This window comes from Phalacrocorax aristotelis, chromosome 7, assembly GCF_949628215.1.
Source record: "Phalacrocorax aristotelis chromosome 7, bGulAri2.1, whole genome shotgun sequence".
NCBI classification, from domain to species: domain Eukaryota; kingdom Metazoa; phylum Chordata; class Aves; order Suliformes; family Phalacrocoracidae; genus Phalacrocorax; species Phalacrocorax aristotelis.
The window spans coordinates 51,138,510-51,158,006 of NC_134282.1; the positions used below are offsets into that span (position 1 = coordinate 51,138,510).

Below are 19,497 nucleotides of genomic sequence, written 5' to 3' on the forward strand. Positions count from 1 at the left end.
GAGGTATGTTAATATCTCTCTATTCTGTAAAGGCATTGCTTAAACATGCTGTACTTTCTTCTCTTGGCTGCCAGCCATGAATATTTCAACAGAAATAATGTAAGAAGCACACCTTCAGATGTATTGATCATTTACTTGTAGCTACAACTTTTGTATAATATTCTGCAGTTTAATGCTTGTATATTTTCTTATGTACTGTAATTTACTGCATCACACAGACTTGTTTCTGAATGATTACTAGTTGTATTTGGTTATGGCTGATGTAATTAAACAAGTATCTCTTCTTGGAGAAAAGAAAGAGTGGGACAGCCCACATTCTTGTTTGTCTTTACCACTTCACCAAACATAGTGAAGCTGATTTCAAAGACATGAGGCCAGTTAATGAAAGCAGGTTTGACCTTATGAACTTGAAGTATGCACCATAGACTTGAAATCAGTTGTCCCTTTGCTTCTTCAAACTGACTTCAGAGTTTGTCAATGTCAAAATTTAATTATTTATAAAGGAACTTTCAGGGCTACTGAAAATGGGGTTTGTTTTGCTTTCGTAATTTTAAATGCTATTTTCCAAACAGCTTTTCAGCTCATCCACAGTAAAGTCAGTGGCTGAAATTTTACAGCTGAGAAGTCTAGTTAAAAGTCTAATTTACATTTGCTTACATTGAGTCCGATTAGCTTATTTATAATTAAAGAGAATTGCTTTGCTTATACTTGTCACTATGTCATCCCTTCTCCCTCTGACTTCTGTCTTGTTTTTTAAACCCAGATTTAGGTCGTTCTCGGGAGCTACAATATGTTTATGTGGATAACAATATTCATCTGAAAGGTCTCCCATCTTACCTGTATAATAAAGTCATTGGTTGCAGTGGGTAGGTATGAATTAATTCAGATGTCTTCCATACCTGTTCCTTGTAAAATTTCTCACAAATATCTGCATGTATGATACAGCTGGTTTTGGTTTTTTTTTTTTTGCACGTGTGTGTGATTGCTTCAGAAATGATGTTTCTTGGAGGGGATTACTGCAGCTCCCAGTTTGGTTTCATTTTTGTAATAAATATTCTGTGTTAATTGGTGACTTGGAATATTTTAGTATTAAGCTGTAACAGACAGTGCAGGTATTCTGAAGGAATTTTTTATGATAATGTGAGGCCTAAAGCTGAATCCTAGTTGCTTTTAAAGGTTGGCCAAAAATGTAGGCTTCACAGAATTTCCAGAACTAAAGAATGAACAAAATGGGTTTTTTTTAATGTGTTGCAGCATCTATCTAGTTCTTCAGTACTCACATTTCTGTAAGTTATGGACCATATCTTGGAATGTTACGTGCAGCTCCTTCACTCATTTTACAGCCCAGTATCAGCTTCTTGTACGTCTCGGTACCTAGTAACTAAAATAAGTCACTTTTTTTAGGAATTACGGATTGACAGGTATAATTTTACATGTGCATTTTAAAAATATCCTAGCCTGTCTCATGTTTGTGGTTAGGATGTGAGAAAAAAGTGGTCTGTCTAGGACACTAGCTTAATTCTTTCTGCACTGACACTAGCATAAATTAGGATCAGCACCACTGATGAATGGAGCCTTACTGGAGTAAAACTGATCAGAAGAGGATTGTCCCCATTACCATCTAATTATAAATTTCTGGTATGCTCACTCTCAGCAAATCTTGCATTAAATATAAATTCCCTCTCTACAGCTTGCACTCTACTTCAATATGCGAGATGCTGAGTCTTGGCATTTTAAGGTTTTTCGAATATTCCCGTGTCAGCTGGTTGTGTGATATTTAAATACTTGCAGTTGGATTATAATTCTGCTGAACTGCGTGCAGTCTCAAGTTTCTACTGATTTTGTTTTTCAGGAAAAATAATTCTAGCCTTTGTTCTTTCAGAACTGTAAATTGTAAGACAGACATTAAATTGACCCTGAAAGCAATAAAACTGTATTGATTGTGACCAAAAACACTAGTGACAGTGAATGAAATGTTCCAACAAGTTTGATGCAACTGTCCTGCCTGTTTCTGGTGATTTTAAAGAACCATGTCTTTTTAAAAATTATTTATTTAATACGCACTCAAAATAATTTCATCTTTGCACTGACCTTTTGTGAAGATATTATCGGTTCTTGTCTTTATGTTGTGAAACATCTTGAAACATCATAGAATTTTTTTTTTTAAGGAAAATTTTCAACATAGGAAGAGCGCTTGTATATATTATTAAGAAACCAAAGGTTTTATTTGGTAACATGCTGAATGACATTAAAATCATGTTAGAATGGTGATGTGAAGAATTATGTGTTCTTTCCAAGAAGGCGCTAGTAACCGATGCAGGGTTTTCATGGGTCAGGCAAGAGTTGAAGATCCAGGCTTTAGTGCTCTGTCTGGTCATCCGCTGGAGAATAAAATCTGATCTGCTACTGTTACTAGCATAAAGCTAGATTTCTGAAAATAGAATATAAATTGCATTGTGTAAGTAATGAATCTCTGTCTGGGAATCCTGCAGTCAGACTGACTGAAAAAGTCTTTTATGTAAGAGGTGATGATCTCAGCACTCAAAATAAATTTTGATCTTATTTTTTGTAGATTGTATTTCATAGTCTCCAGCTAGGTATCTGTCAGTCTTGTTGAAGGCGGCCAATAGGTGGTCACAGCTTTTTTTCCCCAGTTATTTATTCACCAGCGTTCTTCTGCAGCTGCATTTTTTCCCAGCTAGTTAGACCATCCTCTGTTCCAGTCTTTAACCTCCATGGATTTTGTGTAGAGTTTGGGTTTTTTTAATCCTTTGTTCTTGCACCCAGTGTTACTCATAGGTTGAGGTTCATTCCCTGATGCATCCTGATTTAAGGGTGTATATCTCTTAGATCATTCCTCTTGATGGTCTGTTTTGCTTGTTTATTTTGTTTTTCAGTGTTGTGGTCAGGCATTAACAGCCTCACCCTTTTTTACATATAGCAGACCAAATGGCCCAGCTCTGAACTGCAGAAACTGTAGTGAGTTTATGGGCATGTCTTCTAGCTAGGTTGGTGCAGGGTTAATGAGCTTGAAAATACAACATTATAGTTTTATTTGTTGTGATAGCTAACTCATTGGGCATGGATTGCTGGGGAACGGATTGTTGGAATACTGGATCTCTGAATTCCCAATTATATTTTAACTCCATTAATGGTTTGTGGGAAAGTATTAAATATTTAACAAGAGGCTTATTGACTTGCTGTTGATGCTGCTCTTTTCTGCTTGTTTCTCCAGGCTGTTTTTCCTTTAATCAGAGGAGATGAGATTCTTTGTTATCAGAGAAATACTAGGATATTTCTTTCACATCTGATAAGGTTGGGCGTAGTTACCTCAGTTTTAGGTCCAATATCTGGGAAGGCTGACAAATTTGTGCTTCTGTTCCATTTGTTAGGACTGGCCCTAACAAGTTGCTCTTGGCTTCAAATTTAAGTTGTCATAAACAATTCCAATTCCCCTCTTGACTTCCCCAACCTCTTAGCAGAATTTTCCTATGCGTGTCTCTTTGGTATGATAGCTTGCAACAGGGATCATGTAAAGAGTTATTGTTTTTACGACAAGCTAAGTTTCTCTCTTTGGATCCAAATAACCTTCCTTTTCCTTATATGATTTGGGGAAGGACAAGGCTTGTAGACTTACTAGGGTATCTTCCCACTACAGCTTAGGCTGCTCTTTCTACTTTTCTTTCACTCACAACCCCCACCCTCAAGGGAGCTCTGTGGATGGGGAAAGGTACAATACAGAATCACCCAGTGGCACTTAAATGATACTTTTTTTTGGTGGTTGTAATTTGCCAATCTCAGCTGATTCATCCAAGACACAGGAAGCCAACTGTTAGGTATGAAACTGCTCCTCTATGTAAAATATTTAGTAATAATGGTATTCAGAGGTTAAAACAGAGGTTAAAAGAGATCAGTGCATTGGCAAAGTAAGGGACACACAGTGCAGTTGGTTCACCAGGGTGGTGCACTGAAGAACCATGTCAGCCATGCTTGGGGTTGGTCATCTGGGTTTCCCCCTAAAGTTACGGTTTTTTTTTTTTCTTTCTTTCTTCTCTAACCAGTTTCTAAATGTCTTCTGTCCTAGTTGTGGTTCTCCAATTCAAGTTTCAGAGGTGAAACTGCTCTCTTTTTCATCAGGCCAGTTAACTGTGTTCTTGCCAGCAGAGGTGAAATCTATAGGGACAGAAACGGATCATGTGCTGCCTTTGCAAGAACTGGCCATGAGGACCCTCTATAACACCTACTACAGGTTTTTAAAAGGTATGAAATTTCTGTATTCTTTAGATTACAAAAAGAGTGGAAGTACTTTTCTGACAGTGATAGGAACATTTCAAATAGCTCTTCAAAGAGCTGTGCAATGATTAATATTTTAAAAGATTTATTTAATCAAATTATGTTTGAAATGCTGTATGAGAACAAAAATGTCCCATATGGAAAAACAGAGATCCAAAGACCATTTCTAAGGTTGAGTGGTGCTTACAAATAGTTTCTTTCTTGAGGACTGCATAAAGAAGGATGCTTTTTGCAGGAGAAACTTTAATGGAAATAGGAGATGAGAAATACAGTTCCTGGGGCAAGATGAGATGCATCAGCCAACAATGCAACTTCTTGCCAGGCAACACACTCCTAAACTGGCAGACTTCTTGTACATAAGGCAAAAGAAATGCTAGCAGCCCTTGGCCATTTCAGTACAGCGTGACAGCTGAGCTGTTTTAGTTCTGCCCCAGTTCAGACCCGTTGCCGTAAAGTGGCCCTTGGCTCATCTGGTTATGCATCATGCCATCACATGAGTTAGCAATATCTGATAATAACCTGCAGATTCAGATTTTGTCAGATTTAGATGTATTGTGGCTTTTCCCCTATTTGTGGCATCTTGGGAATTCGTCAGGTTTAGAGGTGCAAGTAGAAAGCAGAAGGGTAGAGAGTTATAAGGGAAAGATTAGAGGGTTTATGACAAGGGGTTACTTGTACCATGGCCACTGGAGTAAAACATAACTGCTAAATTATTGTTTTGCCAGGAAAAGTGTACATGGAGGTCTGCAGCAAATATGCTGTAGGGAAGAAGCTTCATGTTGAGGCGTGGGATAAGCGTGAAAGCCTGTGTTCACAGGAAACGGCACTACTTTGTGGACAATGTATTTACTGACATAGAGAACATACAAATTGACCGGTTTGCAGTTGTGTATTTTTTATATTTTTGCCTATGGAGAGGAGAGGTTTTCACTTGTTTAGTATCAGGATATCAGCTGCATCAAATTTACTCAGTGACAAATGATATTTCGTTTTGATTTGCAAAATTCTAGTCTTCAAAAAGGAGTTTGAGAACATCAAGTACAAGAACTTTTAAATCATCGGTAACTACTTTTCTCACCCGGTTGTGACTTGCACAGTAATTTCTGGCATATGACTGTGAATGTGGTTCCTGAAGATGCTGGTGGAGTTTGGTTTGTGAGCAGCAAGACAGCATTGCAAAATCAGTTTAAGAAATGGTTTGTAGATGGTTTATACAAGGCTATGAGAATTGTATCTAGTTGCAGTTAAGGTGCAGAACCTGAAAAAGATGGTGAAACATTTTTTTATTATTATCTTGCCTACTTCTAGTTTGCTACACTGTACTGTGTAGTCTTTTTATATATTTATATATACATATACGCAACACACACACCTCTCTTATTCTGAGTGACCTTATTAAAGACGATGCGTTACCACTGGTGACAGCCACATTTCAGTGAAGCAGGAGTAATACATAGTTCAGACAGGTTTAAGATAATGGTGTGCTGGGGAAGGAGGTGGCACATATGATTAAAGTAGCAGATTTGATCTATCGCTGCCTAAATCTGCAGTTTCAAAGGTGCTGTTAAATACTTGGTGGCTGCTAGGTAAGTATGACAGAAGCGACTGGACTACTTTTCCGCAATCTTTGCTTGACTTACAGAACGTGACCTTTTCCTTCTGGTGCAAATGTCCTATCCATCATGCTTGTTATCTCAATTGAAGCTGTTGTGGTACACTGTATCGAGTTAAACTTTACGGTGTTTGAAAGCTGAAACTAGCGTGATATCGCAAAACTGATTTATCAGGCACTGCATCTTGTCTTGATTACTCAGCACCTAAACTCATTCACCTGTCTTGGCTGTCTCTCAGTTTCTAGATGGAGATTAGCATGTTGGTTTTAAATTATAAATTATAAAATACTATGTGGCTTGGCCCAAGCTGGAGAAAAAGATTGCTCATTCCCATGAAATGACCCTGGCATCTTTTTAACTGTGGGGGCACACTTAAGAGATTATGAACGTATTGATCTTTTTAGAGTGGTCTTTTTGGTTGGACCTGTGAGAATGATGCTGGGCGGGATTGTATTTCAAGTAATTCTAAATATTTGAGATCCCTTTTTGCTGATGGTGGAGTTTGGGTTTTTTGGTGAGTTTAGTGATCCTACTGGATTGGTTGCTGGAATATTTTACTAAAATAATACTGATGTCCTTTTCAAAATATTATATTGTTATTAATTACTAAATACCTTTCTAGATCATCGTTGTGTCTAAAAATGCTGTATGATATATTACTGGGTTTCATTATTGGCTTGATCTATAATACTTTCACCTGGGTGTTTGGGCCCAGTTGATCTATGTCCACAGATGCTAAACTTACACATTTAACTTCAATATTTTGAACTTACACATGGAAAGCGTCACATGCTTCACCTTAATTGTGGTACTTTGCATTACCCTGCTGTTCTTTTGACTAAGTCTTAAGAATATGAGACAGCTGATTTCCTGAATTGTTCATGGATCACGCTTGTTGTGTTTGAGTTTATCATGGAATTGTTTTGTTACAAGCCTTTTTTGCTTCTTTTCTTCTCTAGATTTGAACTTTCTGACTCCAATCTCACTACCCAAAAGCCTCTTGGAATTGCTGCACTGTCCCTTGGGACACTGCCACCGCTGCAGCCAGCCTATGTTTACCATTGTCTACCCAAAGCTCTTTCCCTTGAGGGAAACTCCAATGGCAGGATTGCATCAAGGGTAATTATACAGGAAATTACAGTGCGGTTTCATTTAGGAAGAAAAACACCTTATGGAGCAAAGCATTTTCTTAAGGATTTATTTTTAACTTAGCAGCCTGTCAGATCTAAAGCCCCCGTCCTAAGATTGCTTGTGAAAGTTAACAAATCTTTTATCTGTAAGACAACCAGAATACTGCTGTTAGACTGTTTAACAAGAGCTACCTCGCTTGCCTGTTTCAGACTGCTGTAAGGTAATGATGGGATTGACTTGTTTGTGGTAGTGCAGCGCATGCGTTGCTAGGAAGTACTGCCTGACACCAATACTTCCCCTGGTGGTCTCAACCCTGACTTCAGGAGAATGCTACCACCAAATATAATTGCTGTACGATTATAGATGGAAAAAAGCTCTAAATCCAGAGCTTAATTAAAACATTCTGCAGCAAAATACTCTTGCTTTTCTTTCCAGGCTAATTAACTTGAGATATGCTGTGGAAGCATTCTGCATTGTAACATATGTTTCGTAGCAATACATCTTTTCAAAAATACTCCAGTTTTTATGGTTGTAGCACTTGTGAATGTGTCTGCAGGAATCACAAGTCAAACAGACGAGCCTATAGAGACTTCCTGACCTGCTGGACAGTAGAGTCATAAAAGGGACTCAAAACTGGCGTATTGTTCAGGGAATAGTGCCCTCACATAGATAAAGATTTAAAATATCTTTAAGGTGAGCACTAATTGGTTTGCAGTGATTCTTTCCCTAACCCCTCTTAGTCTGAGTTGATACTGTAGCCGACCATGAGCCATATTATCAACGAATGCACTTCTGCAACGGAAAAGCATCATCAGAGAAATTTCAGCTAGTTCTACTTGGACAAAAGTACAGTACTGTAAGGTTTAAAGAAAAGTCACTTGGAGTTAAAAAAGCAAATGTGATGTTCAGGCTCTTTTTAGAGAATTCAAGTCAAGCCTTTGGTTAAAAAAGCGTATGTCTAAAGGTGGGGAGCAGAAAAGAAAGGTGCTTTAAAAAGGAATGTTTCTGAAATTACTTGTTGGTAGATCTAATGCACACATAAGAATGCCACTTAGTTCTCCTCCTCCTGAAATCCATTGATTTGGTAGTTATCTTCCATAAAAACCAGAAACTGCTTTTCAATAGGAAGATCTTTAAGAAAAAAGAAGGGACTATTTGGTGATTCAGGTTGATGGTACCTATTTTCCACAGTTGTATCACAGGTTATTTTGCTGTGAGTTTGTGGCATAAAAGGTATCTGATTTGTAAGCAATTCAACTTTATGAAATAAAAACAACTCAGGTATGCCAAATCTGGACAGCAGCCAGAAGGCTGCATAAACACTATTTTGGAAAAGTCATCTTTCTTAGAAAGATCTGGTTGTAGAGATTGTGTACTTGCGATTCTGTTACACTTCGGTCGTGTGTTGAAATTCAATGGATTTCATGTTGAATAAGATAAATTGCTTTCACATTACAGTCTTAATATTGAGTGGCATAAGATCTTATATTCACGCTATAAAGAATTTCTTTCAAGCATGGAACAGTATAATTTTCTAAGAAAATTATGGAAAAGTACCTGCTGGTCACTACATCCTTACATTATCTGAGTGTGGGAGAGTTTGGACTAGAGAGCTGTACTTTCTAATTAATTCCTAAGCATTGTTTATTGTAGGACTTAGAATTACGAGATGGACAGTAGACACCCTTAGGAATTATTGAAGTTACGACTCAAAAAACCCCATACTTTAGGGCTATTTTGGAAGAACACTGTATTAACATTCTAAAATATATTCATTGAAAATATATATTTCTGCATGGTTTTCACTTGTTTAAAAAATGGCTATCATTCCTTCCCTAGACAAGAATGTACTGTGTTCCACAAAATGCCTTAATACAGTCTTAAGTAGCTGACATTTGATGCAAATCCACAGAAAATGAGATCTAAACAGAGCAGCCTGTCATCCTTATCTCTATAGCTTGTGCACTTGACACGGTAAGATTTATGGAATTGTAGAGGTGTGATAGCTGGTTTAGAAGGATGTGAAGGACAGGGTTTCTGTTCTAAAGAGTTTACAGTGACCATGAAAACACACGGGGTAGGGATCCTGAATGTTTGAACAGCACTGATTAGCACATGCCACATCCATGCCAGTAACTCTGTCTGGATTTCCATATTACATTCCATATCCTCTTATAGGAAAGGATAGTTAAGTGTTGAACTGGATTTCCATATCCAAAAAAGCCAGATGACATGAGCACTGGGCAAAGTGTGATTTCTACTTTAGTAAAACCAAGATGTTATAATTTTTAAAGCAGATATCTAGGTCCCTGCCAGGATGGGGGCAGGAGGAGGGTCACAGTGAGGCTAGCATCACGCTTTCTTGTTGCCACCCCTGCTGTAGTACCAGGCACAATGAGAGAGCACTGCCTGCCGATCGTCCTTTCTGAAGATCTGGGCCCAGTTTGTTCACTCGGCTACACCAAAGGAGGACACTGGACTTCAGTTATTTCATGCCTACAAGCAGTAATTTAAGAAACACATGAGCAAAGCTGAAGCAAAGAATTACCCAGCTATTTTCCTTTTAGCTGTGCAACCTACTGGCTATAACACCCAGCCACACCCTCCACAGAAAGAAAAACCACACGCTGGTTCTTTAAACCAAATACATAAATAGGAAACCAGGAAGGTTTTTGAGAACCCCTGCAGTGTTGCCCTGCCTTTGTGTCAGGCACTCATATAGAGCGAATGAACCTTCTTTTTTCTGAAGTGTCAAGATCAGCTAATCCTGTATTTTACAAACCAGCATATTGTCTGTTGTTGAATGGGGCCGGGAGCTTTAATCTTTACTGACAACTGTTTCTCCCCGTTTTTTTTTCTAGGAGGACAACTGTTAGTTTTGTGGCATACTGCTGCTCCACCCAATGTCTGCAGACTTTTGACCTACTGAGTTGATAAACATTTAAAACTACTCAGGAGTGCTGCCAGTTTAAAGCTGCATTAGGCGTCATATCCCATTGGTACTGGAATACTGTGTGCGTGCGTGTGTGCCAAAGCAGCAGAAGTGCCCAGTCGGGAGCACTAAGAGGCACTTAAATCCTGCCCTATCAAGTTTGGATGAACTGCAGAAACTTTTCGGAAGTGTAAATACCAAGCTTTTAAAAGTATTAACTTCTCTCTCCTCCAAGACAGCATACAAACCAAACAAATTCGCAAGCTCTGACTTCAGGATTTCCAGTATTTTTCAAACGTGGCTGTCTTCAGGTTGACCCATTGCATCACTTGAGGCAGTTTTCATTCTTCTAATGGGATAAAAAAAGGTTCAGTTATGACAAATGAGTTTTCACTTACTCCCCCATCTTCTTCACCCCTAGAGCTGGATTCAGGTGTATAGACCTAAGCCTACAGAAACCTTGGTGATCCCAGTGGCTATCCCACAGAATTTAACTTTATTTTCTCCCTCTCATCTTAATATTTTCACCAGCAGAATTATCCCAGTTTTATACCAAGTCTTTGACAGAACTCTGGTGTTTAAATCCACACATTAAAAGCAAAACTTTCTGGTATCATTAGAAGCCACACTGATTTAGTTGGAGTAACTAGGATATGTCTGGAGACGAAAGATCTTGCTCCAGTAAAGAAAGCTGGTACTGATGCCTGCACTAAGTGGTCTTGCTCCAGCATGTTCAAAGGTGTGTTTATTTTCATCACTCAAGTTTTTATTTCTAAAAACACTTCCCCTTTTGCTTCTTTGAGTTCTTCAGGAAGATGATGATTTTAAGTATTGATTTCCTTTGAAAAAAAACATGGTAATAGGATAGTAAATATTTATCTATATTATATTTTTACAATTGCAGACTGTAGATCTGCAAAGAATTGGTCTTCATCTTTTTCTAGGTTCAACATTTGGCTGATTTGTGGAAGTGTGTCAGTGGAGTGTGTTAATCTCAGAGAAGGCTGGAAGTCTGGGGGGGAGGTATGTGTACCTCCATGCATAGGTATAGATGCATAGATAGATATCTTCACAGAAGGGCTGTAATTGTTTTCATATATTAATGGCAGATTTAGCCCAAATTTCCACTATCATATTTGTGGGACTCCGTTTTTGTTAGAACATTTTCATTTTAAATAAAGGACAAAGGATGGAAAAAGGCCCAAAATGCCTGCATGACTTAAATTTTTGATTTTACACTGAAACATTTTCTACAAAATTAGCCCCTCTTGACTTGTTTTGGAATATATAAATTTTTAAAATTTTTTTTTAGCTTAGGTATAAACTACTTGTTGATTTAGCACAGCATGCTACTCGGTGCAGTAGGTAGTTACCAGCTGAAATAGATATGAATGAAACAGTTTGTTATAAAAATGGCAAGATAAAGAGACTTATTTGGTAGTATATTAGCATATGTTGTGGTGAGGTGTGCATACTTTGAAGGGAGGAGGCACTAAAATGTTTTCCTTTTGCCAAAGAAGCATTTGTTCCCGCTGCAGGATTCCTGGCATCTCTTCAATAAATAGAGTATCTTAAGAACTTAAAAGAGTACCAAAAAGGCAGTTTTTGAGGGTGGGATTTTTAGGTTGTACATGTTACTTGTAAAATCTTTGCTGGTTTTGTTGGGTGGTTTGAGAGAGTTGAATTAGCATTAAGAAATGTAGAACTTAATCCTTCAGGAATGCAAGTATCATCTACTGTTTAAGAATTGTGAAACTTTCTAAAATAAATCCTGTTTAGTAAATCTGCTTTGCAGTAGGGGAAAGAGCCATGTCCAAGCAAACTTTGTACTACTGGATTTCAGACTGTCATTTCACTAATTTGTTTCAATGTTGGTATCCCCAGCAGGCCTTCCCACCCAGCAGGGTTTACCACTGATGCAGCAAAATGAATCTTCAGCTTTTTTTCTTTTCCTTTAGTACCACACAGTTGAGATGTAAATTGCCTATGTACAACTATACCTATATCAGAAATATGCGAGTCTAGTACAAAATCTTTTTTTTTAAACGGACGGTAGAAGAACTATGGTAGTGTTACAAATAGTAATTTTTTATACAATACTCTGATCAGGAATTTTCAGTGTTATTTCCACTGTGGCTTCTTCTGTTTTTGAAGATGTTTTGCTGGCAGTTCGTCCTCTTTTTATAGTCACTTATAGACTTTAAAACACAGTTTATTTCTGAATTCAGTCTGTAAATATTATTTTGGAGTTAAATCTTTTGATAAGCTAAAAGGCATTGGCGTGTGTTTTCTTAGGAGTCAGATAGTAAAAGAGGAGCTTGATTTTGTAATTATTATTTATTTTTTATTTTCTTTCTTCTTCCCATAGTGATTTTTTATTGAGTTCATATCAGTCTCTTTATTAGTCTCTACAAGTGCAGTTCAGAAGAAATTTAGTCTGTTCTATAAGCAGGATGAATCTTAACTAATACTTTAATAGATGATATTTCAAGAATGGAATGTTCAATGAATAAATGACTTAAACACGCAATTGAAGCTGAAATGTCATACCCTATTTTTATAAAACAAGGAAGAGAAAAGCCAAAATATAGACTGAAAATGCAGCTTAAATTCATGTTTCTCTGATGTTTTTTTGATACGAACAGTGTTTGTATTCATCTGTATCTTTGGGTGATATTGTTCTAGATTAAAATAACTCCATTCTCACTTGTCCAAATTTTTCTAAAGTTGTTCTACTCTAAGAGTATTTCATAACGAGCCAACATGAGAGCCAGCTATGCAAGTTGCTGGGGGGAGAGGGAGCGTCTGTTGCTGATTGAACTGCGCATCACTTCTTTTTCAATACAAGGTGTCACAATAGTTGGACTTCTCCTTAATACATTTATTTCTAGGTAATTTTTGATTGCTTGCTCTTGTTTGTCAAAGTGAATAGTTAATTCACATTGAGATAATTTTTTCCTGGTACGGCAAAAAATCTGGTTCCAGGAGCTTTTTTCTTAAAAGCGCTTTTTTTTGTCATAACAGTAGATCTTGACTCTTCACGTAGGGTGGGAGTAGTAGAAGTTTCTGGGGTCTTTTTCTAGGTGTATAAAGAGAAGGGTGCAGGAGAGAAATGAGACAAGATGTCTTTAACCCACTGATATTGGTATAATTTTTTTCTGAGTACAGATTAACTCCTAATGTGATTAGGGAGCACAGGCATGATTTTTGTTTATGTTGTGATAACAGGCACCATGTTAATGAAATCTGGACCCTACTGCTTTTAGAGATAACTTTTTGTTCTGCCATAAAGGAAACAGAGGAATCTCTGGCTTTGTTTAAAAACACTACTTGAGCAGTTTTACTGTGGACACTGTCACATGTGGAGCACTGTTCTTAGGAGCCTTCCTGTTACTCCTCCGGAGGATCAAAAATACAAATGTCCTTTCCTGTGCGAAGAACAAGGCCTAATATCAAGAAGCACATATTTTTTCTGCTTTGGCCTGATGCTTCTCTTGGGCTGTTACTGAGTTCATTACAAACCTTCCATTTATTTTGTTGCAGTGAGGTTAAGATCTTACACTGAGCAGAGCCGGGCTGTTTATGGTCAGGTTGGCTTCCATTCTTATATATCGAATTCTGCTGAATCCCTTTTTCTGGCATGAAGGGAGGATGAGACTCTTGTAACCCCCATGTGGTGGCAGCGTGTCAGGTTTTACTGACATCATAGCCAAGGTGAAGACTGGCAAGTGACAAACCTTTCACCAGAGAGGACTTTTTTGAAGGCCACCATGGCCCCATCAGAGTACTGCTGATAACAGAGGAACTTTTGCCTTGATGTCAGTGGAGGATGGATCGAGTTTTAATTTATGAGAGAATAAAGTGTTTTATCATCTTCGTATTTCTTGCAAAACCTGGGACGATGACACTGAATTCCATGCCTGCTGCTAGGCAGCCTCTCTATCTGCAGCTGAACTTACGTAATTCCAAGACGTAACTATCTTTGCCTCTTACCTCCCTCTTAATACTACTCACATTGTTGCAAAATGTTATCGTTAACTTGTGATGGAAGAGGCTGAGTAAATTGAATCCAGGGTTTTTATTACTTTTTGTATTACAGACCTATTTTGTAAGAGACCAAAGGTCTGGTGGAAAGAAATGGCAAGGTTCATGTGAAGTCTTCATTGCTTTTGCTTTTATGTGCCCTTCTTTGGATTACAACTTGAACTTGGATTGCAACTGAGTTCATTCTATGTCTGTTGAAAGCATATGTGTATTGCATTTTTGCTCTGTATTAACCAAATGTCACTTAGTGTGAAGGTGAGCTTGCTAGATGTTTTATTTAAAGTTAGTGGTGCAATTTATTGTATGTGCTTGTTAATAAACTATATTTTTGGATAGAATTACAGTCCATTAGAGTTAACTAAATTCTTGTTCCTGGGGCTATTAAGCTATGTTAGGATGTAGCATTTAATTTACATTTCAGTTCATTTGCGGAGTAATTAGCTAATAAGTTTCTTGTCCCAAGGCTGAAGAGGTGGGGTGAAGGTACTTCCTAAAACACTACCAAGCCCAAAACACCCCTTCAGTTCACTTATTGCCTTTGTCTCAGACAATGTAATTCACCAGATCTTGCATATCAGGAACAAAAACTGTCTGGAAACATTACTCTAGACCCTTCTATGGATTGATCAAAAGAAAAAAATAACTGTCGATAGGGCTGTATTAAGTGCCACCCTGATAGTCTATAGATGTGGCTGTGGTTCATGTATTATTTACTAAGCAGATTCAGCAGCTTTTTCCCCCTCATCTAACAGATATCATAGGAACAATGTTGCCAGAAATAAGTAAGAATTAAGCATCTGTTTTGCAGTTACTTCACTCCTTGCTGTGCAGCATTTTGCTTCAGTCAAAGCTGCTACTCCCTATCTGTTCTGATGAGCTCTTTGAGTTGGACGCTTTCTGAATTATTGTACATGCATTGAGTGAATACTAGCCTATCCATTCTTAGATGGGACCTATGTTGGTCAGGGTGACTCTGAACATCAGTTATAATGGGTGCCTTGAAGGGTATAGATACCATTCAGGCTTCCTGGATGCTTCATTGCTAGTAAATTTACAGGGATGTGCCATTTTAATATTTTATAAATGACAAGGTACATTTTCCTGCCCTTGCAATGTAGTAACCTCGGTTTGCCAGGCAGCAGGAGGAGGATGCAAGTCCTTTAGTAAGTGAGATGGTGGCGGGGGGAGAACAACCCTTAACCTATAACTTTTACCAGCCACTGCTGTGTCCCTTATGAATTAGAAAGAAACAAATGGGAGAGCTTAACATCCTTTTCCTTTGCAATTAAAAGTACTTGGCATAAATGCAAGCTAAGTGGAAACTTCAGTGGCTGAATAATGCTATTGTATGCAGGAAATGAGAGGAGCCGAGATCTCACTTGGAAAGGCACTGGATGTTTTGTGACTTCTAAGCCAAGATTTAGGGCTGCTCTCTGCAGTGACATTTTGGAAACTTGCAAGCCGAATTGAATGACTGAATCTGCATCCCCCAGCTTCAGTGATCACTTCATATTACACTAGAGCCCTCTCTATTCTGCACTGAAGGATCCTACCGGTATTCCCTGTAGCTGGCTCGGGAGCCTGGGAGTGGCCATTTGTAACTATCAGATTTCTGTCTGTTACTGCAGCAAGAAAGAGAGCAAGGGTTGACCAAATGCTTTCTTTATCTTTTGACATTTTATAAAATAAAACCCTCGCAGCATGCTTTTTCAGCACCCATTATGCCCTTCAGACACCTCCCGCTCCCCGGCAAAAGACCTTGACACATCTGTGAGAGATCTTGAGACTCAAGAATGAAAGCAGTTCTGTTGCTGGAGGTGCTGAAGTGATTTGACTTTCTGATGATGCCTTCCAAGTGGCAATCAAGGGCTAATTTCTCAAGTACCCTGATGCTCTTTTGTATGTTCATGAGGAATGTAAATATTGACTGGCTCTTTCTGGCAAAGAAAGCTGTCAGTCATGGATGCCTGTTCTGTTGCTAAATGTGACTGCAGCTGTGGTATGAGGACCAGTGCCTTGAAGGTGTTCCGCTGTCATTTTCTGTGATCCTCACGAAATTATGAGGTTCAAATTTTTTTCTTCAGATCCACTGGGAAACCTTTCTTGTAATGAAAAATGCAATACTGAGTTTATTTATTGATTGGTGCTATGAATGTTCTCTAAGTGCACTATTATAACAGCAAATCAAGCTATTCTAGTGAGAAAGTTAAAATGCATTGTTAAATTCCATTTTGGTGCAGATAAGGTCCACTGGAAAGCTAATGTTTTGTTTAAGAATGCGAAACAGCTAGGGCATGTAATTCATGATATAGTGAAGATATGGTCTGAAGATGCTGACGACATTGCCTAGATCTTGTGGAAAAATACGTTTAGAAGGATAACCAGTGTTCCTTCTGGGGCAAGTATTAACTAATGGTGGTATCAAACATGCCCCCATACTGCTTTTGTTGATCCACCTCCTGGCTCCTATAATTCTGCACTTGCAGCTATTACGTTAATCTTATTAGGTTTCCTTTATACTTTATAGTAAAAACCATTGGTTTTTATTGTTAAAGCAATTAGAAGGATCAAGCTGAATATTCTTGGGTCAGTTTGTGATAACTGTGATTGCTTCGCTGGCACTGAAGTTTCAAAACAGTTTGAGCATGGACTTGACTTTGGCTGCCTTTGCTTTTGCTTTGTCTCTGTTGGCTCTCTAATTTCATTTTGCGAAAAACCAAATCAATGGAGATGATACTTGAAGAGAAGAATGACCAAGAAAAACAGCCTTAACTTTCTTTGGAAAGCCTAGCTTGGAAATAGGGCTGGCAAGGTCTCCTATATGAATTCCAGGTAAGTGCTCCCTTTAGACTAGGATGAAAAACAGGGAGTTGTCCAGGCAGTAGAGAACCGCATGTCTAAAAGTATCAGGCTTAATTATTCTGTATATTCACGTCTCACTGTTCTATATCATTGTTTCTATAAAAACTGAGTAACTGTCATGGTAGGGAGTTAGTTTGTATCTTACACCTTTGTAGAATTAAGATTGATTTTCTACTTCTACTCATACACTCATTACTCTCCCAGTGTAAAACCTCTTTTGTTCCTCTTCCTGTATAGTTGCAAATAACAGCCCTTCTTTCCTCTCTCAGTCCTCACTCCGGACTAGATGATGCTTCGTTCTCTAGTCAGTACACAAACTCTTGATGTGGGCCCATTTTCACTATTATTAAAGCATTGTGCTGCTTGCACGGTGACACAGGTTTGTTCTTCATCAGGCAAAAGCACCTAACCACATTTCTCTAAAATTATCTTGATCACAAATACGCATTCTGTTCTGACAGTGGATGAATAGAGGACATCTAACTTAAAGGATTCATTTCTATTAAATCAGTACTTCGTATCAGATTTTTAGATCTAGCACTATCTAACCCTGGCTCTAAAGCCTGCATTATGAAACATGGGAGCTTGAATTTCTCCAGTAGCTCTATCTAAACTGTAGCCAAACTTACGTCTGATTCCTATAAGGATACCTGGGAGAGGGTTTGAATTGAAAACCTCTGTTTAATTATCTCCTTTTTCCCTCCTCCCTCAAGGAAGCTCAAATGATGCAGGAGCTGATACCTACTCCTAGAAATTTCTTTCCAGGTCAGTGCTGAGCCAGTTCCCCTCCCTGCGCTGTCGGGTGGCACGCTGTCACATCCCTGCGCAACTCGCTGCTCTCTGGCCCCGAGCTGCAAAGATGAAAACTATTGATTCCCGTCCATCTCATTGTATTATCATGAGGTGTTCACAGACATGCCAGGACTAGTCTTTTACTTACAGAAGCATTTATCCAGGGGGATCTAGTGTGTTATGTGGCAAGACACTGCAAGAGGGAGAATGAATTTACTGTTTTAATTTACAGTGAGTAGCCTGAGACCTTACTGTGGCTTTAGCTATTCTTGATTAATTTCATATGTGGATGCTCTTATTCCAGAATAAAAGTGCCTTGTTACTAAAGAATTCAGTTCCTTTAATTTCATGTGGGAATAAGTGCATCCACACACCTGGTACTTAAATCTGAGATAGCTCTTTCTTTAAGAACTTACACCCTGCTCTGTTCTGGATCAGATCTCATGTGTAGCTAAATCCTTGTATTCATTTAACAAGACCTGATTTATTGTTTAAAATTCTTTCTTTTGGGGAGTGCTTGATTGGAAAATAAAAATTCCTCTTCAAGGATAAGATTGGGGCGGTGTGGAATATAAAAATTCTGAAAACAATTGGTTTGGAAGCACTGTGTTGGAAAACATTGTTACATGTCAGATCTTTTTCTACTATTTTATTCTGAAACATCTGTCTTTTGACACTTAAAATTATTTTTATATAATATTTCAAATTGAGAAATACATCTTTTAACATGGCTTGGAATATTTAAGTTTTCAGCTGTGAAAATTGGGGGGGTTTGTCTCCACCATCTCATCATCTGATGAAAACACAACTGGCAGGAATGGTTTGGACTGACTTTGCTCTGCCCAGGTGTCAAGGTGAGAAGCTGCACTCAGAAATCACTCTCTTACGCAGCCCTCCTTGCTGGATGTGGTTTGAGTTCCCTCGACACAACCCGAGGCTGCCGCGGGGTCTCAGTAACCGCCGTTAGCTCGGTGTCCCTTGTGAGGTTGCTAAGGGAGTATCTGGCTGGGGGTTTTCCTCTCTGACCTGTCTTCCTCTGGCTCCGTAAAGCACGGAGTCCTCGGGCTGGTGGAGTGGCGCAGTGGTGTCACTAATGTGTTCCCCCTTGTTGTGTGTTTCGCAGTATGACTCGCTGCTCTGGTGCAATGCTTTAGTTTAAAGCTTACTGCTTTTTAGCTGCGTGGATCTGGTTCAGCTGCCAGAGGGGTCTTGCTGGCAAAGGAAGGATGTGCACTTCCATAGTGCAGCATGTGCACTGCAAATGCATAAGCACAGGGGAGAGCTTTCCTGAAGATGTATTACTAAGCTCTTTAAGATTTAATACTCTCTTGAAGTTCAAACCAGTGTGAGGGAAGGCATAAGCAGCTTAATGGGTTAAAATGATCCATGACTGTGTCCTTCAGACAGTTTAAAGACCCTGCAGCAGCCCAAGCGGGCCACCTGTTCCTCTCCCAGACAAACAGGTTACCCTCCTGACCTTTATTCTGCCACCCTTCAGTTTTGCCTGGCCTGGCTCCATGTGTGGAGTGATTGTTCTGAAGTTTGTCATTGTTCAAAATGCCACTTGCCAGAGTTTAATGTGCACAGCTGCAACCTGAGCCGTCGCCGTGTGTTAATAAGACTAAAACCGTTGGGCTGACACCAAAAGATCTGCTTGCACTTGGCATGTCATAAATTAACATCATTCTTACCTGCCAGGGATGATTCACTGCTGGCTCAAAGAATATTTAAACTTTAGAGGATGCCAACAAACTGGGCGGTGGTTTGACCTGCCACGTGGCCCAAGACTGCTGCTTTTCTCTCTGCCTCCGCCTTCCCTCTGTTGCAGTG

The 19,497-nt window shown here is 38.8% G+C and overlaps 1 protein-coding gene across 4 annotated transcripts in view; it reads left to right on the top strand.

The window, feature by feature from the left end:
• LRRC28 (leucine rich repeat containing 28) overlaps positions 1 to 14,359 on the top strand; it is a 54,121-nt gene extending 39,762 nt beyond the window's left edge. For 3 of the 4 annotated variants that reach the window (XM_075100653.1, XM_075100654.1, XM_075100655.1), the window contains 4 exons: positions 764 to 866; positions 4,085 to 4,260; positions 6,866 to 7,025; positions 9,899 to 14,359. In XM_075100653.1, the coding sequence (XP_074956754.1) occupies positions 764 to 866; positions 4,085 to 4,260; positions 6,866 to 7,025; positions 9,899 to 9,971 (512 nt within the window). In that variant the 3' untranslated portion in view covers positions 9,972 to 14,359. Of the gene's footprint in view, positions 1 to 763; positions 867 to 4,084; positions 4,261 to 6,865; positions 7,026 to 8,876; positions 9,012 to 9,898 lie in introns of all 4 variants that reach the window. The other variant, XR_012661752.1, reaches the window with a different exon arrangement.
• The last annotated feature ends 5,138 nt before the right edge of the window (positions 14,360 to 19,497 follow it).